This window comes from Danio aesculapii, chromosome 16 (assembly GCF_903798145.1).
Source record: "Danio aesculapii chromosome 16, fDanAes4.1, whole genome shotgun sequence".
Taxonomy (NCBI): domain Eukaryota; kingdom Metazoa; phylum Chordata; class Actinopteri; order Cypriniformes; family Danionidae; genus Danio; species Danio aesculapii.
Window position 1 is genome coordinate 20147224 of NC_079450.1, and position 26473 is coordinate 20173696.

General features: G+C 35.7%; 1 protein-coding gene across 3 annotated transcripts; it reads left to right on the top strand.

Moving 5' to 3' along the window:
- Positions 1 to 88: 88 nt before the first annotated feature.
- pik3r4 (phosphoinositide-3-kinase, regulatory subunit 4) lies at positions 89 to 26356 on the top strand. 3 transcript variants are annotated; one of them, XM_056475168.1, is made up of 21 exons: positions 89 to 289; positions 1672 to 2431; positions 2523 to 2656; positions 4169 to 4778; positions 6244 to 6378; positions 6526 to 6747; positions 7933 to 8106; positions 10455 to 10600; positions 10756 to 10959; positions 12463 to 12664; positions 12759 to 12779; positions 14251 to 14348; positions 16118 to 16340; positions 17533 to 17698; positions 17804 to 17968; positions 19850 to 20061; positions 20144 to 20275; positions 23398 to 23498; positions 23574 to 23662; positions 25589 to 25709; positions 25796 to 26356. In XM_056475168.1, exons 2-21 carry the CDS (start codon positions 1714 to 1716, stop codon positions 25964 to 25966), a joined length of 4044 nt encoding a protein of 1347 aa, XP_056331143.1. In that variant the 5' UTR covers positions 89 to 289; positions 1672 to 1713; the 3' UTR covers positions 25967 to 26356. The 3 variants fall into 3 exon arrangements, with proteins under 3 accessions (XP_056331143.1, XP_056331142.1, XP_056331144.1); XM_056475167.1 differs by lacking the exon at positions 12759 to 12779 and having other exon boundaries at positions 14251 to 14471; XM_056475169.1 differs by lacking the exon at positions 12759 to 12779.
- The last annotated feature ends 117 nt before the right edge of the window (positions 26357 to 26473 follow it).

The following is a 26473-nucleotide window of genomic DNA, read 5'->3' on the forward strand; positions in this document are numbered from 1 at the left end:
TGAGACCAGTCGCATTGGGCTTTTTATCCAATAGCCTGTTGCTAATGATCTGAGGAAGCTGACCTCAGGTCAGACAGTATAGATTTAAAGCACAGTTTCACCGCTTATACAGTAATAACGCACGAAACGGCTCATATGTGTAAATATCTGTTTATTGTATCATTCGTGTGATTTGAAGTTTTATTAACATCGTTTGTGCTTGGGCAAAATGTAGAATGTTATTTTGAGCAAGGCGGGAGAAAATAAACCACTCGGTTAGATGACAGCGCGCTGCGGCTGAGAGAACCAGGTAAACAACCGTTTATTTTTACATCAGGGTTGTAAACAAACACCGTCTGTGTACACGCACTTCGTATATTACGTTAAAACTGGCAGCATTTGTCGAGAGAAAACTGCAGCAATGCCAGTATTTTGAATTGGACGTTTCATAGCGAGCATAGCTAACAGATATGATGCAGCATTTATGTCCCATGACACCATATGATGGGACGAAAACTGTATACTCAATTTTAAGCTTTGACAATACATTGCACGTGTACTCAGTTTGCTGGTAATTACTTATCAGTTAGTTATGATTAGTGTTAAATCATTAGGTTTTTAAAAAGAATGACTTAGGAAATGTAATTGTGGGTGACAATTAAATAACCATGTTCATAATGTGTTTGTTTTAGTGACTTTAAGCGTAACATATTTGCAATTCCAGCGTTGTGGATGGGATATTTGCAGTAAAAACTCACACATAAAGTCACATAGAAAGTACATGGTAATATTTTATGGGAAAAAAACTGTTTATATTTTCCAAAACAACTGACCACAGAGTTACGGGATCAGAAAAATATCAATCTGTAAACATGTTTTGTACTTTAAATGAGGAAAAGAAACATGCGTTATGGATGTGACCAAAAAAAGTCAGCGAGTTTACAGTATACAACATACTTCGTAGACATTCTGTGAATTAAACTGCACAAACCAAAAGAAACGATGCTAATCAAAAGGATAATAGTTGGCTCTCTATAGAAAAAGCTTCGTTATGGATGTGACACGTGAAATTGTGTGACTGGTAAATCAAATATAATAGTTTGAAAACATTAACAGATACATATTTGAGTATTATAAAGCACTGTAAAATACTTGCTTACACAAAAACTTAGAAACGGTTTCTGTATTTTGGTTAAAACTTAATCTTTTTTTCATGGCAAGGTTGACATTTGCAAGCAATTGCTCATATTACATTTGCTCACATTTTGATTACTCTTATAAAATTTCGAACAGATGTTCATGTTTTGCAATAATTTAAACAAGCTTAACCTTATTGTAGTGCTTAAAAATATAAGGTTAAATGCTAGTTAAAAATCATAACAAGAAAAAATTAAATAGCTATGAGACTGTACTTGAGAAAACATTTTTGCATGGCAATAGCAGTAAACACTTGTTAAAATATCATGAAAAAAGGATCCGTTTAAAAAAGAAATCAAGAATATATAACAACCAAAATACAAAATAAAAACCATTTTAATAATGTTAAAATAAAGACAAATAAAAAACATCTATCTATCTATCTATCTATCTATCTATCTATCTATCTATCTATCTATCTATCTATCTATCTATCTATCTATCTATCTATCTATCTATCTATCTATCTATCTATCTATCTATCTATCTATCCAGTTATAGATTTGTCTGTGGGAGAAGCATCTGTGATCCAGTGAGATGGGGAACCAACTGGCTGGAATTGCTCCGTCGCAGATCCTTTCAGTGGACAGTTACTTCTCTGACATCCATGATTACGAATATGACAAAAGTTTGGGCAGTACGCGCTTTTTCAAAGTGGCCCGGGCAAAACACAGGGAAGGACTGGTTGTTGTTAAGGTCTTTGCCATCCAGGACCCTTCTCTACCCCTGACCAGCTACAAACAAGAGCTGGAGGAGCTGAAAATCCGCCTGCACTCCTGTCAAAACTGCCTGCCTTTCCAAAAAGCCACGCTTACTGAAAAAGCAGCCATTCTGTTTCGCCAGTATGTCCGGGACAACTTGTATGACCGTATTAGTACACGGCCTTTCCTCAATAACGTGGAGAAGAAGTGGATCGCCTTCCAGCTTCTCAATGCTGTGGACCAGGCCCATAAATCTGGTGTGCGTCACGGAGACATTAAAACAGAGAACGTTATGGTGACAAGCTGGAACTGGGTGCTTTTAACAGACTTTGCTAGTTTTAAGCCAACATACTTGCCTGAAGACAATCCGGCAGATTTCAATTACTTCTTCGACACGTCCAGGAGGAGAACATGTTACATTGCACCAGAGAGATTTGTGGATGGCAGCATGTTTGCAACAGAAAGTGACCAGACTACTCCTCTCGTGGATCTTTCTAGTAATAGTCAAAGGACCAGAGGGGAGCTCAAGCAGGCCATGGACATCTTCTCAGCTGGTATATCCATTGCTGTTAAATTGTTCTTTTGTCTGCTTAAAGCTAATGCTTTATAATATGACATATTGATGTTTTTATTCTCTCTTCTTAGGTTGTGTGATTGCGGAATTGTTCACAGAGGGTGTTCCGCTTTTTGACCTCTCACAACTGCTGGCTTATCGTAAAGGGCATTTCCAAACCGAACAAGTGCTGATGAAAATTGAAGATCACAGTATTCGAGAATTGGTAGCCCTTCTGTTCACTTGAGATTTTAGTGTACTTTCATTTCAGGCTTTACATAGTATTACTATTCATTAATTTGGGGGTCAGTAAAAGAGTTTTTATGTGAACGAGGCAAATTCTACAATTTCACTGGATTTTTAATCTAATAAATGCTTAATAATAAATGCTTTAATGTAGGGCTGGACTGATAAACGATATTATATCAAATTGCGATAAAATTAATGTCAATAGCAATGATAAGCTCTGGACTTTTTTCACTCCATATTAATCTAAGAGCCAATCACACAGAACAATAATGGGAACAATGGGAACGGGAAACAATGGGAAACAAACCATTGTGTAAACAATGGAAATTACACACAATGCAACGATGGGAATCTAGAAGTGTGTTGATACTAGAGATGTACCAAATTCGCCACTTTAATGCATAAATGCTTATTAGATTTGTTTAAAATTTAGTAAAATTGTAGGCTTGTGAAATGTATACAAAATTGAATATCTTGATTTTAAAATTGACACTTACTTTGCTATATTGTTAAAATGAAATTACAGAATTTATTCCTTATTTTTTAGCCATTACTTAAATCTCACATGATCATTCAGAAATTTAAGTAGTATTTAAATAACACTATGATAATAATAATAATAAGCCGCTTTTCCACTATCGTGCCAAATCGTTCAAAGAACACTTCGAATTAAACACTAAGAATTAAATTATTATTATTATAATTATTATTATTTTAATCTTTATGATTTAAAAAATCATATTATCCACTGTGTAAAATATATGATGCATAAATTGGCGGTTCATTCCGCTGTGGTGACCCCTGATGAATAAAGGAACTAAGCCGAAGGAAAACTAATGAATGAATAAATAAATAAAGAGTACTGTACTGCCATCATAAATTCTTTTGAGGGGGACACATTTGTACATCGTTACATTGCAGTTACCTCAGATTACATTGGTGATAGGTTAATTAACCTCTAAATATACATAACTAAATATTTTATAAACACTTTTCCACCTCTTCAGAAAAATATCTTCATTTGTAGACATGCAGTCATTTTTTCCATTACATAGACTTGTTTTCGTCTCTGAATCCACCGAGCCACTTTTGGAGGACCTTCTTCTATCTAATGTACTGTTATTTTTATTTATTTTTTGCATATTATTATTATTATTATTATTATTATTATTATTATTATTATTATTATTAATGATGTTTAACATCTTTTAGGACCTAGGATGCATACTTTTCATGAAAAATTGTGGTATCAAAAGAACAGCAAATATTTGAAATAAAATAACATCTGTACTCTTACATTTGATCAATTTACATTTTTCTCTCCTCGATAAAACTATTAATTTCCTTTAAAAAACACATGTTAGTGTCCGCATTTTAAAATTAAAAGCATAGTTTAATAAATGATATAATCATTTATGAATTTGATTAATAATATGATACTAGTTACCTACCATGTAGTTCTCAGTTTAATTTCCTCCACTTTTTGCAGGTGGCTCAAATGGTGCAGCGAGAGCCAGAAAAGCGGCTGACAGCTGAAGAATACCTCAAGCAGCAGCGAGGAAAAGCTTTCCCAGAAATCTTCTACACCTTCCTTCAACCGTACATGGCCCAGTTTGCCAAGGAGACCTTCCAGTCCGCTGATGAAAGAGTCTTGGTGATCCGTAAAAACCTGGAGAACATCCTCAACAACCTGTGCAGCGGCGGACAGACGGTGAAGGCTGAAAAACAAGAGAAAGCATCCCAGGAGTTTAGCTCATCCAAAGAACAAGGCCTGGTGGTGCTGGTGTCAGTGATCACTTCATGTCTACAGACGCTTCGATTTTGTGACTCCAAGCTGGCAGCGCTGGAACTGATCCTTCATCTGGCGGGCCGACTTAATGTGGAGATTCTGCTGGACAGGATCACGCCGTATTTGCTGCACTTCTGCAATGACTCTATGCCGCGTGTCAGAGCCGAGGCCGTTCGCACGCTGACTAAAGTGCTGGCTCTGGTCAAGGAGGTTCCTCGCAATGATGTCAATATCTACCCGGAGTACATTTTGCCTGGCATTGCCCACTTGGCCCAAGATGAAGCCACAATTGTCAGACTTGCTTATGCAGGTATTCTACTGATAATGGGTTGGAACATGTTGATATTTTTTCACAATTCAGTCACTTTGGCATTTTAAAATGAAAAAAAAAAAAAAAAAAATATATATATATATATATATATATATATATATATATATATATATATATATATATATATATTATATATATATATATATATATATATATATATTTCATACACAACTGTAGAAATTTATTTGATAGTTTTTTGTTAGTTATATGTTTGAGTAAAACATAGTTTTTGTTTTGTTCCGCACATTACTGATGAAATTTCCTTTTAAAAATGTAAAATAAAAATAAATTGTCATTTTTACAGCATAAAAAGACAATGGATTAAAATAAAATAGCATGTTTTGGGTACGTTTATATTAGTTTTTAGACAACAAAATAACAATGTTCTTAATTATTTTTGTTCTCAATGTTCAAACTTCATATGAGCTAAGCAATCGATATGTAGTGAAATAACGCTGATTTATTCTATTCGGCAAATTAAATGATTTATTTTATCATCAACTGTTATCAGACCTTTACAGAAAACAAATAATAACATGTTATTCAGCTGTAACTCATAACAAATCCTGTACATCCGGATGAACTGAGATTTTTCAAATTGTTTCTAAAATTTTCCAATACTGTATATTCATATCATTCATTTATTTTATTTTCAGCTCAGTACCTTTATTAATCTGGGGTCGCCACAGCGGAATGAACCACCAACTTATCCAGAATATGTTTTACACAGCAGATGCCCTTCTAGCTGCAACCCATCACTGGGGAACACCCATACACGCATTCACACACATCCACTACGGACAGTTTTAGCTTACCCAATTCACCTGTACCGGAGCACCCGGAGGAAACCCACAGGAATGCGGGGAGAAAATGCAAACTCCACACAGAAACGCCAACTGACCCAGCCGAGGCTCGAACCACTGACTTTCTTGCTGTGAGGCGACAGCACTACCTACTGCGCCCCTGCGTCGCCTATATTCATATCTTTTAATATAATTAATTAGATTATAATATATGATAAATTATATTGAAATAAGTTTAGGATAAGAAAGTTTTATTATTAAAAGAAAAACAGTACTTTTATTTTGTACAGATGCTTTAAATTTTACATTATACTGTATTACATAAATAGATATATTTGGAGTTTGCATGTTCTCCCCGTGTTCACGTGGGTTTCTTCTGGGTGCTCTGGTTTCCCTTACAGTCCAAAGACATGCGCTATATGTGAATTGGATAAACAAAATTGGTCGTAGTCTATGGTGTGTGTGAATACAAGAGTGTATGAGTGTTTCCCAGTACTAGGTTGGGGCTGGAAGGAAAGCATATGCCAGAATAGTTGGCGGTTCAGTCCGCTGTGGCGACCCCTGATAAATAAGGGACTAAGCCGAAGGAAAATGAATGAATGAAATATATATTATAAATTTATATTATATTTTCTTTATAGAAAACATAGCCCATCTGGCCGAGACAGCACTGCGTTTTCTGGAGCTGGTGCAGGAGAATAATTTGAGCTCTGAACACGATCTGAATGGAGAGGACACCGAAGAAACTCTTCACCCCAATGAAAACTATGATTCAGGTACACGTTTGTCCTTCAGTTAAAGCTCACTTTTCTGGTAATCTTAAAATAAGGTTATCTGATGTAACAGATAACAGATCCCCGTGTAATAGAGAGGCTTGTATTGTCATTAAAATGCTGTGGATATGATCTATCTGTTGTACACAGAGTTGCAGGCGCTGCATGAGATGGTTCAGCAGAAGGTGGTGACTTTGCTAAGCGATCCTGAAAACATCGTCAAACAGACGCTGATGGAGAACGGCATTACGCGCCTCTGTGTGTTCTTCGGCAGGCAGAAAGCCAATGATGTCCTTCTCTCCCACATGATCACCTTCCTCAACGACAAGAACGACTGGCATCTCCGAGGAGCTTTCTTTGACAGCATAGTCGGCAAGTTGCCTGCTTCATATAATATTAGAAAATCACACTAACCACTAGGGCTGGGCGATTAATCTAAGGTGGCAAACAATGCACCCCTGCCAGATTATTGCTGTATTCCAGACAACTCAGAATTGGATGTTTTCTTACTTCTTACTAGGAAATAATATCTAGAATGCTGCTAGAAGTCAGACAACTGACCAATCAACTTGAGGCAAATGTATAAACCACAACTTCAGGAAGACATATTATTTGACATTATTTCAAAGCTGGCGGCTAGTGTGGTTTCAGTGAGATTAGCAAGGAGCTACCGTGAATACTGTGAACATGTAAATACACTTTCAAATATATTTACAATACAAAAAGGCTTTTTCTGAGATGATATTCAATTTGTTTTGTTATTTTGTTAGCTGTATTCAGAGGACATCAAGTATTTTCAGTTCTTTTTTAGTTTTAGCCACAATTTAGCACAATAACATGAAATGTTATGAAATATTCACATGGTAAAATGCAACTCTGATGCACGATTGACTGGAGTGCATTGTGGTAGGAAGTGAAACATTCCACTGCGGATATTCCCATCTCCGACCCTCATTCCTCAGTTTATGGGTTGGGTTTAGTATTAGGAGGTGTGCTTGGGATTAGGTAATCTGATAGCGAATTCAGAGAGGGAGTGCAAAATTTGTCAGGGTTGCAATTTTTGGTTCTAGTAAATCTCCAGCTATTACACCAAGTTGTTTTACAGTGACAAGCTATGCCAAATCATGTTTAAAATCAAAGTAGATTTACATACAGTACCTATTTACCTTCATCATACAATAATGAAATTGTGATAATCATTCTGTGAGAATGACATCTACTTGTGTAGCTTCTCAGTGAACTGCGACTCTTTGTAGTACATGCTGCTGTCTAAAAGCACATGAAAATACCACATCATAACAGTCGAGTGTTTAAAATCCTTATGTAAGATGATTTAGTAGTTGTGTGATTATTAGTTTTGCTGAATCAATGAAAGCTGAGTTTCTTCTCTATGGATTTGAGAGTGAGAGCGCACTTTTGGAGGGGCTTTACTATTGATCACAGAACCGTCCTTTCCTGGCAAGATGTGCATGAAAATCGCAGCTTTACTTAAATGCTTTGTCATTTCATTTTGATTATTTTACCAGCCCTATTAACCACATCTCCTTCTCGCTGCAGGTGTAGCAGCATATGTGGGCTGGCAGAGCTCCTCAATCTTGAAGCCTCTTCTCCAGCAAGGCCTGAGTGACGTTGAAGAGTTTGTCATTTATAAAGCTCTCAACGCTCTGACCTGCATGTGTCAGCTAGGGCTGTTGCAGAAGCCTCACATCTATGAGTTTGTCAGCGATATTGGTAAGAAAAATTACCCTTTTTTTAAGGGATGTTCACACCAAGGATGATAACTATAACAATAAAGAATATGTTCTAAAAATTGTTTTTTAAATTGTATTCTAAAAATACAGAAAAACAACATTGTTGAAATAACTTTCAGAATAGATTACTTTCAGTTTTTTAACACTAAAACGCTGATAGCCAGTTAGAATCCATTCTAATAAAAAGGCTCATTTACACTTCATTAAACATGTGCACATAGACATCACCTATATGCTATAAAATTGCAGGTTAACTTTGTCTGTATGTAATAACTTGTATCTGATTGTAATGCAATAATGTGCACCTTTTGTAAAGCTACTTTGAAACAATAATCAGTTCTTCCCACACAAAGACTTTACTTGGGCGGGCCGCCCAGGTATATTAACGGCCGCCCAAGTTTTACTATTGCTATTTTACTATTATTATCATCATCCTTTTGCACCATTTTGTATCCACCGAATATACCCAAACATCCGCGATCGATTAAGTAGTGGGAAACCTTCTCTTATTTACCAGTCTCGTTCTGTGTGCACGACACCCATCAACAGACCCACAGAGACGCACCTTTTTGGCACTTAAAAAATTGGTCTGGCCAGGTTTCTAAACCTTCTAAAATATCCGGGATTCTAACTTTTACTTTCTAAAGCTGTCGTTAATTGTATGCAATTTTGCATTACCTTACGCGAGATGCATTAAATAATTCATTCATTCTTTAATCTAAACGACTCAGAAAAACTTTACTAGATACTAGGGGTGTCAAAATGTATTGTTTCTTTGGTGCACCACGATGCAGATGGGGACATTTCGGTATCGGTTCAGTAATAATCATAACCGGTTATTGTGTACTGATGTCATTTATCTCATATGCGCTATGATACCGTAGCTTACTATGGCGAGGAAGGCGAGCGCAAGTGTTTACAATGCTCCCAACTTCTTAAAAACGCAGAAACGCATTGCGTGTGTGTTTGCTGGACAGTCTTACACTGACACTGAACAGCAGAAGCCCCTATTTCTCTTCGATTGAGAGAATGAACGTAAACTCCATTTCTCTCTCTCTCACTGTGGCCCATTTGACCTGCTGCGTGACTTTTCCTCTTCTCTCGGCTGTTACACTTCTGGATACAGACACGAGCGCGTGAGTTTTCTTCACCACGTCTATCATGAAACCGCTGCCATTTTGCCAGATGTAGCTGACTGATTCCAGTCCAAAAACTATCCAAAACCGCCCAATCTGGCAACACTACTCTGCTGCCGTTTATCAGTGTCACTCATTGGTGAACAGTGCCTGTGAAGTAAAATATAAAAGTGTATGGAAAGCATCTTCAATGCACCGTGATGCACAGAGATATCGAATTGAACCGAATCGATGGCATGATAATCGTAACCAAACCGAACCGTGAGACCAGTCTAGGTTCACACCTCTACTAGATACTCGGAGAGGATGAAATGACTGGTTTAAACTGGTTGCAAAATATATGTACACCATAATGGTTAATCAACTCATTTGCCTTATTTCTATAATCTAGTAACTGATAGTTTTAATCTTGTAATTATTACAATTTTTAGAAATATTGTTTGTTTTATTCCTTTTTCTGTAATTTATTTCTCATTTGCTGATTATTTTATTAATTTGATGATGTTAATATAATTTATAGGTTATTTTAAATAGATGTCTAAAATGCTTTGGCATTCCAGTTTGCTTTGAACTTAAAAAATAAGAGAGAGAAGCAGATTTGACCTGTCAGTGGGTGCACATGGCTCCTGAATAGCATAAGAGTAAGAGAAATAGTGGATTTCTTTTTTTTATTTCAAGTCTTTTTTTTTAACCCATCGAAAAGATACAGTGTATAACAGTGTCATAGTAAATGAAAATATAGTTAAAAAGTAAATTATGTTTTGTTTTCGCATATAGTCAACTATTTATGTGACGTAGGTAAATGGTGTGTTTCAATCTGGCACCACCGCAAGTATATTTCAACCTGTAGGAAGCATTGATAATTACTGTAAAAAGCGCTATATTAATAAACTTGAATTGAAAACTTGAATTTAAAGGTATAGTTCATCAAAAAATAAAAGGTCTGCCTAAACTTTGCATAAAAATGTCTTTAGCAGTTATAAGTTATCCCACCTCCTCTCACAGTAAAAGTTTCAGAGTGTCTTTGCAAAATGTAAAGCATCAGCTGATTGTAGATCCTTATTGTTTGTTAATGTGGACTCAAACGTAGTTATCGTTATATTATATTCTTGGAGTTAATGGGCATCACCACTGTTTTTCATAACTATTGTATATATATTTTATTATTTTAAAATGTTACTGTCACACACAGCTCCTTTCTTGTGTCATCCCAACCTGTGGATCCGCTATGGAGCTGTGGGTTTCATCACTGTGGTCGCTCAGCACCTAAACATCGCTGACGTTTACTGCAAACTTATGCCACATCTTAACCCTTTCATCACACAGCCCATTATACAGGTGAGGTCACTGTATTATCGCATTCAGCTCTTGTGTATTATAATATTTACTACTTGTTTGCATGTTATTAAGTTGAATGAATGTACTGCACATTCAGAAAGACATGACAAAAAGTAGTGCTTTTGGCTCATGTGTGTTTTTCTGCTGGTGGACAGATTGATAAGGAGATTGTGTTGCTCAGTGTGCTGAAAGAGCCTGTAAGTCGCTCCATCTTTGACTATGCACTGCGTTCCAAAGACATCGGAAGCCTTTTCAGACACCTGCTACTCCGGCAAAAGAAGCGCAACGGTTCCATCCCAGAATGCCCCATTCCTGAGGATCCAGCAATTGCCCAGCTGCTTAAGAAACTTCTATCACAGGTTAAGAGAAATTTAATGAATCAATTTGATTTTAATGTTTTATTTCATTGAAATTTTATTTTTCTAGTTATGCAGGTGAAAGATGAGATGTCCTATTTTGGTATTAACATTTAACAAAAGTGATTTTAAATATATTGGTCCAATAAAATATCTAAATATGTGTCTAAATTTGTCGTTCAGCATGATGTAAAAATTAAATAACATACTTCTTCTGACCTGCATTTTAAAATAAATCAAAGAATAACTAATACTAAATTTTATCATTTATATTTAAAATTATTACTAATGCCCTGATAAATTCATCATTCAGGATAAATATGAAGACTTACACAATTAAAATGTATTAGTATTTTGGGCCTACATCAAATGACACATTGTTCTAATTATGCCTGACAGGGTTCTTGGTATATAAACTATTGTTATACTGAATAGCACTTTAATAGACGACTCAAATTTAAAATGTATAAATTACTTATATTAACTCTAGTAGTGGGCCGTTATCGGCGTTAATGTGCTGCGTTGACGCGAGACTCTTATCACGCGATTTAAAAAAAAAAAAATATCGCTGTTAATCTATTCTCAAAGTTGGGTTGGGAGCTGGGTCTATTCTACGCTAGCTATGAAGACTTCACCTTGATATACCTAAGTGTCTGTATGTGTGTATGTGCGTCTCTGTGTGTGTGTATGCGTGTGTGTGTGGTCTTTTACTGACAGCCGTGTGTGTGGATCTTGTCGGAAAATATGGCAAAAAGTTCTTCATGACGGCAATAGTTTGATTGCAGTGTTTACTTCAATAATGCCACTAATATATGCATACTTCACATGTCTTAATTCCATTCCTGTTTAGTTCAGTTATGACTTTAGTCATATTACGGTAATCAAAAATCGTTGTTTTGAGCTTATGTAGGCCTACAGTTCAACATTCATGTTTAACTGAATAAACATTTAGTAAACACAAGTACATCTTATTGAACACAATTTTTTTTATCACCAATTATCATAGTAGATCAGTTTCTCAAGCAGTTTGTGATTCATTTTGGAAACAGGAGATGAACCCCTGGTTTAATGCGCCACCTGGCTTGAGAAACCCGTTCTCAAAGACTTATTATTCGGCAGAATTCAAATGAACCATTTTAATCTAGATTAATTTAGATTTATTCCAAAATTAATCTAGATTAAAAAAATTAATCTATGCCCACCTATAATTAAAACTCAAAATGTGTAATAGTTACCAGTTTTGTACTTCTCTAGTTTTGGTACTTAAATATCTTTATTGTCTACATAAATGTATTAGCCAGCTACTGTAGTTTGGTTTTCTTTATGCAAAAAGTACTCCTAAATGAGAAAATGGTTTTGTTTTACAAGAACATTTCTGTGAAAAAGCCATAGCCTTAACAACACCCCTAAGCAATGACTGGTTAATAGAAATCTAGTTTAAGAAAAAATAAACCTTGTGACCACATTACATATCAAGTTAATCCATTATCATGTGATTTCTTCCAGGGCATGACGGAGGCTGAGGAGGATAAGCTCTTGGCTCTGAAAGACTTCATGCTCAAGTCTAACAAGGCCAAAGCCAACATCATAGACCAGAGCCACCTTAGTGAAGGAGCCCACAGCGGAGTCATTGATCTCGGGACACTGGGCATCACTGGCCGACAAGTGGATCTGGTTAAGCCTAAGCAGGAGATTGAAGACAAGAGAGGTGCCTGACTCTTTCTGCTTTCATTTCAGGATATATACACATCTTATTGGTCCACAGTTTAAAATTAATGCATCATATCTTTGTTTGTTTACAGAGTTCATCTCTTCTGCCTCTGGTATATTGTTTAGATGTTAAGCAGCTCTGTTTGAAGTTACAATCACTCACTTTGACTAATGCAAATGCTTTGTGTGGCTAGATCTGAAAATTCACCATAGCAGGCAGATGTGATGTTGATACACACCATTTGTTGTACATGACGACACATGCTGGCTAATATTTTTATTTATTTATTTTGGATTTCTAAAATTGTGATATCAGGTGTAAATGGGACCTACAGATTAATAGATTTCCCCTGTATACTCTAAATGAAAAAATGTTTAAAATTCAAAAATAATCAGTAAAGACATTTGTAATGTTATGAAATATTTATTTTTTCAAATGCATATAAAGTAAAAGAAGAAACATTAACAATAAGAAATGTTGCTTACACAATAAGCATATTAGGAAGAAATTCTGTCGGACCTGAATACTAGAGTAAACATGCTGAATTTTCTGCTTTACCTTCAAAGTAATATAGTAAATTTAAAAATAAGTTACAATAGAAAATGTATTGACATTTTCATGGTGACAATTCAATGGTAGCATATACTTAGAAGTAGTGGAATGCACCTTAGCTATTTTTATAATGTATATTAACATTTTGAGCTAGTGTGAGAAAACTAATTGAATATTGGCTTATAAAAATGGCAGGTATAAGTAAAATTGCAGGTGGTTGTATTTAAAATTTTATTTATTTGATGATAGTTACAATATTTTAATATTACATACATTCTAATTGGAAAGTATATTTTTATTCAGTTTCTATTCTATGATCAAATTCATTAATTTAACTAATATTACCAGGTAATTAATAATTTAAATTGAAGTACTCTGTGTACAATTGAAGGCAAAATTATTAGTCTCCTTTAAAAAGGTTTGTTTGTTTTTCCTAGGTATGTTTAACAAAGTATGGCAGTAGTTCATATAATTTTTTTACTAGAGAAAGTCTAATTTCTTTTAGTTTGGCTGTTTTTAAATTTTTAAACAATTTTTAAGGTCAATATTACTAGACCTCTTAAGCAGGCTGTTTTTTTTTTTTTTTGTTCTGGCCACAGAACAAACCACTGTTGTTCAATGCATTGCTAGTTAGCTTAATTAAGCCTTTAAATTGCACTTAAAAAGCTCAATGCTAACACTTGCAAAATAACTAGAGAAATATGATGTTCTGGTATCATGGCAAAGACAAAAAAATTAGCTTTTAGAAATGAGTTATTGCAACTATTGTTTAAAATATGTTGAAAAAAAAATCTTGTCTCCATTAAACGGCACTTGGGAAATAATTTAAAAGAATTAAATAAAAAAATACATTAGGGCTAATAATTTTGACTTCAAATGTACCTGACTAAATAAACTGCTTGATTTCTCTCCACACGTCAGTCAGCATGTTAACACTTAAACTAAGCACTGTATGTTTCATAGTAACCAGAAATGCATCATACTGTATCAGAGATGCCTTTAAAGTAGCTCTGTTTTTTGTCCTTTGGCAGCTCGCAAACATACGAAACAGGACTCCAACTTGAACGAAGAGTGGAAGAGCATGTTTGGTTCTCTGGATCCTCCCAGCTCGGCATCCACGCCCTCGACGGTACCTAATGTTGTAGTTGCGGGTGGTGGTGGGGAGCCCAATGGAGGTCTGGCCGGAAAGCGCCTGCGATCTGAGAGTTCTTCACAGACTCTTAACCTCCTTCATGTTCCATCCTCAGCCCAGGTCGACCGCTGAGCCGACAGTGTGCTTTCATCCTTTCCTTCTCTATCTCTGCCCTCTCTTTCCTTGCCTTTTCCTTCATCACTGTCTGCATTTGTCCATGTTGCAGCTTTGTAGTCAGTAAAGGCTTTCAGTCATGCTGGATTTTCCTCAGAGTAAATAAACAATGTCCTCCACTAATATTGGTAAATATTAAGCAAAGAAGGGTGGGAGGAAATGTCTTTAAAGTTTTTATTAATAAGATGTTAGTATCAGTATTGTTCGTTTTTAGGATATCTACAAGCCAGTGCGCACCAAAACGGTGACAAAATTCACGTTTAGAAGATCTAAAAGTAGTATAAACATGTAAAAGTTTGTAGTTTGTCAGTTCAGCTCTAAATGGATCAATGGTTTTATTTACGTCACCTCATACTTCAATTTCTCATCAAATCGTGACCAATCAAATGCTTTCTGGTATCTGACATGCCCCGCCCCCTCCAAGATGCTTTTTGGTTGATATGCTTGAGCTCAAGCACTCTCACTGGCAGAGCTGTAATAAAACAAAACACTATTGGCTGTTTCTTAAAAAGGGGAGGAGCTACACAACGTCCCACCCCCTCCTCATGTGTCGGTTGATATTACGTCACGCATTGAATTAAAATGCACATTTTAAAGCACGTCACGTAGGGCTGGGCTATTTGGCCTAAAATCAAAATCTCGATTAATTGTACATTTTAGCTCGATTACAATTAAGAACGATTATTTTATTTATTTACGGTCACGTGACTCAACATGCGGTAGGGAAAGTAATCGAAAAAAATTGACCTGGAAAAATTAGCTCGATTATAGGTTCTGAATGTCGATTTCGATTACTTTGCGATTTAAAAAAAAAAAAAAAAAATCACCCAGCCCTAACTTCACGGGACCTTTAACTAGAAAAACTGAAAACCCTTCAGTTCGTTTTTAGATTCGAGCCCAACAGCAAAAAAGATTCGAGACCCCAACTGCCAGGTGGCATTTCCGGGTGCTCTGGTTTCCCCCATTGGCCAAAGACATGTAGTATACTGTAGGTGAATTGGATAAACTAAAATTGGCCGTAATGTATGAGTATTGCCACTGTTTTAATGGAGTTTGTGTGTGCAAAATACTTTTTATACGACGCTGCGAAAAGGGGCGGGATTAAACAAGATGATTAGACATAAAATTTTTAAAAAGCGATTGGTCCATGTTTTAAATTTTTGTCTAGAGGTCAAGTTTTGATCTTCGATTGGTCTTACGCAATCATGTGATGCGATTTCTCAGGTCAGAGTTCACCAAGCTTGAACTTTCCAACACAGCGAACTGCAAAACTTGTGGCACAAGATTGCGTTTCCGGTCTGATGTATTCACTTATGAATGGAAGTCTATGGGGAGAAAAGTGTGTGTGTGTGTGTGTGTGTGTGAATGAGAGAGTTTATGGGTGTTTCCCAGCACTAAGGATTCACAAGTTTGTGAACATTACAAGCGAAAGATTGAAAAGTTAAACCAGACATTTTTCATAGTCATCTTTGCTTATATTTACCAATGAGGCCAATATTAGCAGACAACACTGTACTTGTGTAATTTTCATCAGTAATTCTGATAATACAGTATTAAAATATAAATCTTTCCATATTTCTCTTCAACCACAGATTCCAGACAGTGGAGCCACGCAGCCACGGAAAACCAACGCGCTTCCTACTATTCAAGTGGTTCAGTCGGTAACCGGATCGTCCACGTATCAGCGGCGCATAACCACATGTAAAGCAGAGCTGCAGCAGCTGGTGCAGCAGAAGAGAGAGCAGTGCAATGCAGAGCGCATGGCCAAACAGATGATGGAGAGCGCAGAGTGGGAGAGCAGACCTCCACTGCCAGGTACAGCAGTCACATCATCACTAATCTCGCATTAATGTCTCATGTGGCCATCAACACTCTGACTGATAATAATAATAATAATTCCTTACATTAATATAGCGCTTTTCTGGGCACTCAAAGCGCTTTACACATTGGGGGGAATCTCCTCATCCACCACCATAGATCTCATGCTAAAATCCAAAGCTGCAGATGACCTTTTGTAGACTCATTAGGTGCTGATAATCACTATATCTGTTTAGTTAAGAGTACATTTCTATCAGTATTGGATTACAGAGATATACTTTATATGCACGCACCTCTGAATGTTTTTAAAAAAATTGGATCTTTATCATAATTCTTAAGATTTGTCACTGGTTCAAGTGCACACACACATCACTGTAATGTATATAAAATGACAGAATGGACCTCATTACAGTTAAGGAGAAAACAATGTATCTTAGTTTACATCTTTTAAGTTTTAGTTGGTAAACTACCATAGTATATATCTAATTTAAGTACTGTTCAAATACTTACAATACCAGATCAGTAGATATACTCTTAAGATGCCATTTTTTGATCTGCATTCAGCTTCAACATATACTACAACATATAATACAACATATATGAAGAATGTACAATCTATCGCTATATTTAAAAATATTTTAAAACTGTCAATTTAAAACTAAAATCCAAAAGTGGACATGTTTTAATTGATTATGGTTTAATACTAGTTTTGTGTGTGTCTGTGTTGTGACATGTATATGTATTTATTTTTGTAAATTTCTCTCATGCTGCCGGTGCTGACCAGGACTACCTGGTAGAAGAGATATTGTATCTCAATGGGTTGCTTAAGTTGTTTGATGCAATGAATTTCAGCTTTTAATGTCCCCTATGCAATACAATTGTAACAATGTGCGAGGGGGGAAAATTATATATACCCACATACACATGCATAAATAGAAAATTGTATAAATAATTTTATATGATATTACAGCATATTTTTTACAGAATCTGGAAGTGTCCGTATAAATCAATAATGAACTAATATGGGTCAGGTGTTATTCAGTGTTTTTGCCTCAATTTAATTTAAAATTTGCTTTGATTTAAGGACGTTTTAAATAATTGGTTTACTCAAGTTTCCCCCAAAATTATATATATATATATATTTCCTCAGACATTTCACTTTGCTAACAGTAGCACTAATGCATTTCAGGGTGGCATCCAAAAGGTCTTCTAGTGGCCCATCTACATGAGCACAAATCTGCTGTCAACCGAATCCGAGTCTCAGACGAGCACTCCATCTTTGCTACATGCTCCAATGATGGAACTGTCAAGATCTGGGACAGCCAGAAAATGGAGGGCAAGACGACTACCACAAGGTATTTTATATTCTGATGTCAATTTTTTTTTTTTTAGGTCTATGAATTTTTTAGGTTGTAGTATAAGGATCGGTATGATGTCAATTTTGTATACGTTCATTTCAGGTCTGTGCTGACATATTCTCGCATTGGAGGCCATGTGAAAACACTGACGTTTTGCCAGGGGTCACATTACCTTGCAGTCGCATCAGATAATGGTTCTATCCAACTCCTTGCAGTCGAGGCAAACAAGCCTCCCAAATCACCCAAAGTCCAGCCCTGTCAGACAAGGTGTGTACAGCTCATTTAAACACTTCCTCCGCTTGTGGATTCCTGAATTTGACTGCCACACAATAGTGCAAATGAGTAAGGCCCTGTACATATCTGGTATTAAGATGCATTTTTGATTTGTTTATTTGATCACGAGAGGACAAAGGAGACGCATTACTGTTCACACCTGGTGTTTAAATGTTGAGCTGAATGATAAATCGCATGCGATAGTTGTACGCATTATTCTATAAAGCTGGCTCTGTAATCAACTGTGAATCTTCAGCAGGAGCAGCGTTTACTACAAAGAGCCATAGTTCACTGCCAAGCTACTCAAAATATTGCATGCGATATTATCATGTCATTGTCAAATCGCAAATAGTTATCCTGCGGTATTGACAGCTGTTTGTGTAGCTTCTCTGTGAACTACAGCCTTTTGTAGTAAGTGTTGCTAATGTTAAATCTGAAAGCATGTGCAAAAATACCACATAAATGACCTTTTTACTCAAAACTCACTTCAGTTTAGTGTTTAAAATAAGTCCTTCTGTGAAATTGTGTCTTCATTCATTCATTCATTTTCTTTTCGGCTTAGTCTCTTTATTAATCAGGAGTCACCACAGCGGAATGAACCGCAACTTATCCAGCCTATGTTTCACAAAGCGGATGCCCTTCCAACTGCAACCCATCACTAGGAAACACCCATACACACACATTCACACACATACACTATGGTCAATTTTAGCATACCCAATTCACCTATACCACGTCTTTGGGCTTGTGGGAGAAACCAGAGCACCCGGAGGAAACCCACGCCAACACGGAGAGAACATGCAAAGTCCACACAGAAATGCCAACTGACCCAGCTGAGGCTCGAACCAGCGACCTTTTTGGTGTGAGGCAATCGTGCTACCCACTGCGCCACCGTGAAATTGTGTCTTCTTACACAGAATAAAGCTTGCAACATATTTCATAATAGCATTCTAATAAGCAGTGACAAAGGCATTGCATCATTACAAACTTTTTGTCAAGAAAATTATAACAAGATTCAATCCCACTGAATTTTAAAGCAGTTTAATCTTCTGTTTTCACATAGGCTGGTTGGTATTTCCTGGGTTTCTTCCGGGTAAATTTGGTTGTTCTATGCGACTCTCAACATAGAGCAGCTTTTGCTTTTTCGCAGCTTTTGCTAAAGTGTAAATGAGATTTCATGTTGATTTATCGTTCAGCTTCATTTAAACGTGTTCCTTTTTTCCAATTTTAACCACTTCTTAGATGAGGGAGAGTCTGTGGGCTAGCGCAATTTTCAAAATGTACAAAATTATAAGAAATCTTAGAATCAGATCAATTAAACACTTTATAAATAGGCTACTTTATGCATTGACTAATGAAATGATAGATAATTAATTTCCTGTATTTCTGATCAACTCCTATTAGGCCTTAACACTTTCTGTTTTGCCATTTTAACATGTATATATGCTGTTGTTTTTATAAAATGCATTTAACTAATGTTTTTGAACATCGAAAGCAGTTAAATTAGGTGTTTTAGAATACAATTATAATGCAAAGGATCACGTGGAATTGATCACAAGAAAAGACTGACCATCAAACACAAGCAACATATCCAACATTATCAAAGCTTTAACTTGCATCCCTAAATGTTGTATTGAATAGAATGCAATTATTAAAAACTGTACACATGATATAAAACATTCATAAAGCTGTCTCTTATGAAAAACACCAGCTGACGGACACTGCATGAGAGGTACTGTGTGAAGAAAATGCGAGAGAATGTGTATTTATTTTTGTCCACTCGTAATTGGTTTCACGAAAACGCATCTTAATATCAGATGTGAACAGGGCCTAAATTAGCAGCGATCAGATCAGTGAGGCATGAGTCTCTTTCAGGTTTTTGGATCCAAAGGATGAGGGCTGTGTGGTGGACGTCCATCATTTTAACTCTGGCGCACAGACTGTTTTGGCCTACGCTACTGTAAATGGCTTTTTGGTCGGTTGGGACCTGCGAAGCAACAGCAACGCGTGGACCCTTCGCCATGACCTGCGCCTGGGCCTCATCACTTCCTTTGCTGTTGACATGCACCAGTGTTGGCTGTGTGTAGGTGAGAGAACAGTACTTGTAGCGTTGGATGAACTAGGTTTGCTCTGTCAAGGTTACATTAATTTCATGCTCAACTTATATAGGCACAAGTAATGGCACAATGGCATGCTGGGATATGCGGTTTCAGCTACCAATTTCCAGTCACTCCCATCCGGCCCGAGCTCGGATCAGACGCCTTCTGATGCATCCACTGTATCAGTCATCTGTCATTGCAGGTGAAGACTCTTATGATCACCACAACTGCATTTATTTCTGTAATAAACTATAATACTGTAATATCATATCATCACTTTGGAACTAGGGTTAGGTTCTATCTGATTTTTTGTCTAAATTAAGAAATTTACCTACTGCATTTTATTCATTTTGGGACTTTTTTTAAATTTAGAAATGTTTTGAGCCCTGTATAGTTTTTTTTATTTGCAAAAACTTTATAGCTTAATATCCCAAAACCGCTAAGACTGCACAAAAGAACCTTATTATTAAAGTAAGATTTAAAATGATTTTTTTACTTTTTTATGCATTTAAAATATATTCAGCATCATTACTTTAGTGATCATCATTGCCAGTCTTCAGTGTCACATTATAATTTTTGCTTACTAATTAGTCAAGAACGGCTTCAGCTCGAGGATGTGAATCAAAACCATTTCCTTAATTACAAATGCTTACCTCTGACTTACAGTTTACCTAGGTGACCTTATAATTCCTTTCAATAAAAACTAACCTAATGCACTTACACTTAAGAAATAATACAACCGAACTAATAGCTTCAATGCAAAACACTTTTTTTCTTAAGAAATAATTCTTCCTGACAAGTCATTTCAAATGCAAAAACACTTTCACTTAGTGATGGGCGATATTGCAAAAAAATATTACAATATTATGAATCATATCATTCGATATCGATAATTATTGAATATTTTTTAACATTACATTTAGTATTATTAGCGTTTATTCATTTAACCACTTTATTTTTATTTACCAACATTACTAAGGGAAATAGTTTTAATAGTCAAAAACTAAAATATTTAAACAAAATATCTGATCTCATTATAATAAAATAAACTTAAGTGTTAAAGAGACTCTTAAACTTGATAAATAAAATGTTTAAGTGTGTGCAATGGTAAAGCGTAAATACTGAACAATCAAAGCAAACTTTAAGGTAGATCAACATCTGTAAGGTGTGAATAATAATGATACAGTAAACCTCAAACTCTGTAAACAAAACAAATTATAATAATCAAATCTGAGCTTTCAAGTACATGAACTAACCACCATTATTCAAGTACATACTGTAATATTACAATTTGTAAAGTTGAATGACTACATTACCCCCTGTGCAAAAAAAAATCTTTCAGTTAGGGTGCTAGTGGGTGGGATGCGCAAGAAAAGAAACCAAAAAAGCCGCTCTGGTGACATACTTGCATCCCTTTTCATTTACAATCTAACTCCTCACTAATGCTCTACAGCACTCATTTTCACATGTGTTGTTATTCTAACCTGAAGTGACAAGCATGAGCGTGTGGTTTCCTTAACCATTAACAGTTAGCTTTGCGCTCGTGTTTCCCTGGTGTCTCTCGTAACTAGGCAACCATCAACCATTTTCTCTGAAGATGACAAATAGACAAACCATTGCTGCATTTCCGATGCAAGTTTATGCAGAAAAGTGAAAAGCACCGCTGTTTTGGGGTGTGCTGTGTTTGTCTGTGGTAATTAGAAATGTGTATATTACATACTGTACAAAGTGTGAAGCAGATTGGTTAGTTCTACTTGAATCGCGGTGCGCTCGCCGCATTCATAGTTGAGATGTTTTCAACTAGGTGCGGCTGGAAAATGCGTACGCGTCACATGTGCGCCGCTTAAACAAAATATCCGCGGCGCTCCCATACAGTCACACGCCTTTATTGGAAATGGCAAATTTACACCATAACAGGGTTCATACGGTCATGAAAAACCATCATGAAAAGTCAGAATTTTGACATGGCTTTTTCTAGTCCTGGAAAAGTTTTGGAAAAACAGAAAAACCCACAAGGTTTTGGAAAAGTCATGGAAATTACATTTAGTCATTTAGCAGATGTTTTTGTCCAAAGCGACTTAAGCTGCTGTCACACTAGAGTTTACTTGCGATATTCTGTCGTATGGTGCTGTGAAAAAGGGGGTGGTTTTATACAATATGATTAGACATTAATAAAAGTGAGCGATTGCTCCATATTTAAAATTTCTTATTTTAAAAAAATTCATATTTTAAATAATTATCGGTCCTACACAGTCACATGATGCGATTTCGCAGGTAAGAACTCACCAAGCTTGAACTTTCGAATGCAGTGAAATGTGAAACTTGTCGAACGTGCTTGCATTTCTGGTCTGCCGCATTCGCATGCCTATGAATGGAAGTCTATAAAGCGAAAAATGCAGTGCGATGGCGGCTTTACAATAAAAGTAGTTTTACCTACTATTGCTAGTTTAACAAACTATTAACATGAATTAAAATTAGTTTGACAAATATCTGTATACTGGAATGGAGGTTAGATGTTTTTACTTCTTTTCTTGGCCAAAAACATGGTCTCACATCATTAGTGCAGTGTAAGCATCATCTATTTTACATTAATATAAAAATAAATTAAAACTAAAGAGATTGTTGTACGTTTTATGATATGCTGTAATAAATTTAAACGTTCATTGCTTTTCTTATGATTTAGGATGTATAAATAGACATTACATGAAACATTAGGTCATGAAAATTGACTTGAAAGTCCTGGAAAAGTCATTTTTGTGGTAAAAATGTGTACAAACCCTATTGGCATTGCTTCCAAGACATGCGCTCTCAGCCACATTTTAATAAAACTATAGCGCTTCATACCAAATCTTTTTTTTTTTTTTCATCGATATTGACAATGGTGTTTGGTCAAGAAATAGATACCAATTTTATCGCCCAGCCCTTCACTTAAGAAATAGTACTTTACGACTAGTAATCTATAAATGCAAAACTTAGATCACTCAGATGACTGACAAAATAATTTTCCCGACAAGCAGAAAATCAATCCAAACAATGAAACATGTGCTTAGTGTAAAATAACACTCACGAGATGTACACCTTCACTGAATACTGAGGTCACTCCAAGTAAAGTAAATGTTTTGTTGTCAGTTTGGTTTTGGTCCTTAAGAAATATTTTGTAGTATTATTAGTGTTGAAAACCACTTAATATTTCATGTAAACCCGGATACACTTTTTTATTTAAATGTTTTCAATTATTTAAATGTTCAAATGAACACTATTTGTTTTGAAATAGTCATTACTGTCACTTTTGGGAATAATTAAGTGTTTTCTCATTTTCTTCAGCCGTTCAGGGTAACAATGAGGTGTCCATGTGGGATATGGAGACAGGAGACAGGAAGTTCACCCTGTGGGCGAGCTCTGCGCCTCCGCTTTCGGAGATGCAGGTATGGTGTCTACATCACAAAACACATTCTCAATAATAAGATAATTCAGTAATGGTTACCTGTTGTCATCCGCAGCCCTCTCCTCACAGTGTACATGGCATATACTGCAGTCCTGCTGATGGAAACCCTCTCCTTCTCACAGCTGGATCTGACATGAGAATCAGGTGCGTCTAATCACTGTCAAGATACTGAGTGATGATGCCAACTACTGGCTTGGCATGTCTAATACAGCTCTTTTTTTTACTGTTTTTGCTGATGTACATGAAACATTCAAAAACCTTTTCTCTTTTTAGTACATTGTTGCCATGTGAACGTACTCAGATACACTGGCCACCCACAGCACAATCATTTAATAATAGTCAATTTTTTGGACTCTGTACTTTATTTTTGGATGCAAATGTTTGGCAACCTTAGGTTATGTGGGCTAGTGATGGGAGAAACAAGCTTTTTAAACTCCTTTCACCCCAATTGTTAAGTTCACACTTAAAAATGATGCATGATGTATGCATATTATATACAGTTGAAGACAAAATTATTAGTCCTATAAAATTTTAATTAAAAATATACATATTTTTAAATATTTCCTAAGTGTTGTTTTAGCTGAATTTTTTTCAACATATTTTTAAACATAATAGTTTTTTTTCTGATATATAGTAATTTCTGATATACAATTATTTTGTCTTTGTCATTATGACAGCACATAATATTCTACTAGATATTTTGCTAGAAACAAGTATTCAGCTTAAAGTGTAATTTAAAGGCTTAACTAGGCAAGTTATATTAATTAGGCAAGTCCAAATGGAAAATCAACCTGATATAAATCTAATTTGAGATCCAAATATAAACACTTGTTAATGGGTTGACATTCAGAGACTACAAATGGTTATGATAGACAGCAGCAAAACTTTTATTATTTAAAAAAAAAAAGATTTTTTTTTTCTTCCCATTTGATGCAAATTCCTAATTACTTGTTTGATCCGAATGATAGATTGGACAAATGATAGACGATAGAAAAGTTTCTGAAGCTTCACAGCTAGAGTTTCAAAAGTATCCATCACCTGCTAAATATGATTCTGTGATAAATACTACAAAAAAGTAAACGTAATTTCTACATTAAACAATTTAGTTCAGATAAGAACAAAAAAATGTCAATTCTATATTATTACCCAGTTGAAGCTTGTAGAAGTTAAATCTTAAATTTGTACTGTAGGTGTATTTTACGTGGAATATTTTATGTTTACAATGATTCTTTGAGGAAATGTCAAAGTAAAACTTTCTGATACTGGTAATGCCATCATGCACAGGGGATTTAGCATTTTTCACTGTTTTCAATCTGTATTTACGGTTTTATTAGTTACCTTAACAGTTAGGTGTAGTTCTAACCGGTAATTTTTTACTCAAAATGACACATTCATACTGAAAATAATGAATAATGTACATTTGAAACAAATGCAGTGCTTCATTCTTTGAGTAAAACTTAACTTAACTCAAGAGAATAAAATGTACTTAAAACAAAGTATTACAAAGCAAACATTAAATGACTACGTAAAAATTACACAACAAACAAAATTACTTTTACGTATTGCACGGTAATCAGGGGCATACTCGATTTTGATTGTTCAGTCACGACAATTCAATGTATGTTATTCCCAATTCGTTCCCAATCGGCTCAACTCCACATACTTACATCCACATTTATATGTATTTGCTTGTCTTTCACGCCGTGTTTTTGACTGTTAGACGCCGTCTTGTGAATGAAAAATACGTAGGTTATTATAAGCTCCAGTGAAGTGGTTTCGTTTCTGTCAGCTTTGCGTTTTTGTCTGTTTGGCGCCATCTTGTGACTGAATAATCCGCAGGTTATTGTATGCTTCTGCAGCTTCATCATCCTGGATGTACTTTATCCCTAACATAACTTAAGCAAGTCCTTACATGAAATTCACTTTAAAAACCTTGAATGAAATGTAGTAAAGTGATAATATTTTATCAATAAATTCGACTCATTTTTCTGTCTTTCAGTTTACTACCGATGCATTTGTATTGTGCATGTTACAGTATATACTTGAGTGTGCTTTGATTAATATCCACAGGTTTTGGGATTTGGCTTACCCTGAGAGATCATACATCGTCGCAGGCGGTGCTAATGACTCCCTCCACTGCCCTTCTGTTTTCTACAACCGCAAGATCATCGAAGGAACAGAAGTAGTTCAGGTCTGAAGCTCATTTCAGCTGATTCAGGTGTTTCTTTACACTTACATTTTCAGCTGATCTTCTCCTCTGTCTTTAAAATTCACCAGGAGATCCACAGTAAACAGAAGAGCGGCTCCACCGAGGACACTCCTCGCCGTGGCCCAGAATCCCTTCCTGTGGGCCACCATGATATCATCACCGACATCGCCACTTTCCAGACCACGCAGGGCTTTATAGTCACTTCCTCTAGAGATGGCATTGTCAAAGTCTGGAAGTGAGAGACACACTTTGCCAGCATTTATTATATGGACATGCAGTACATCCAATCAAGTGGGATGTACATTTAAATATATTACTAATATAATTAAGTCATCTAGGATCAAATCCATCTTTAAAAACATGATTTGTAACAACAGTTTTGTGAACAGTTTCGGGTTTTTGTTTTTCTGTGTAATCGCTTCATGTGGATATTAAGGTCATGTAATGTCACCACACTGAAGGAAACAGGAAATGGTGAACAGTGTTTGCACACAGTACTTATAGTGTTATTTCTACACATTTGATTTGTTTTAAAGCCTAAATGGAAGACATGGACGAGGATGAAGACTCCATTGTAATCACTGTGTAATAGTTATTGATATTGCTGAATAAAATGTGACAAGAAATGACTTGTTTTGTATCAGAAGGACAATTAGCAAAGCATATTCAGCCTTGTTTAAAGAAAATATGAATCGAGAAATCTAAATTAGCTTGATCTTTCTATAGAAAGTCTTAGTTTTACTATA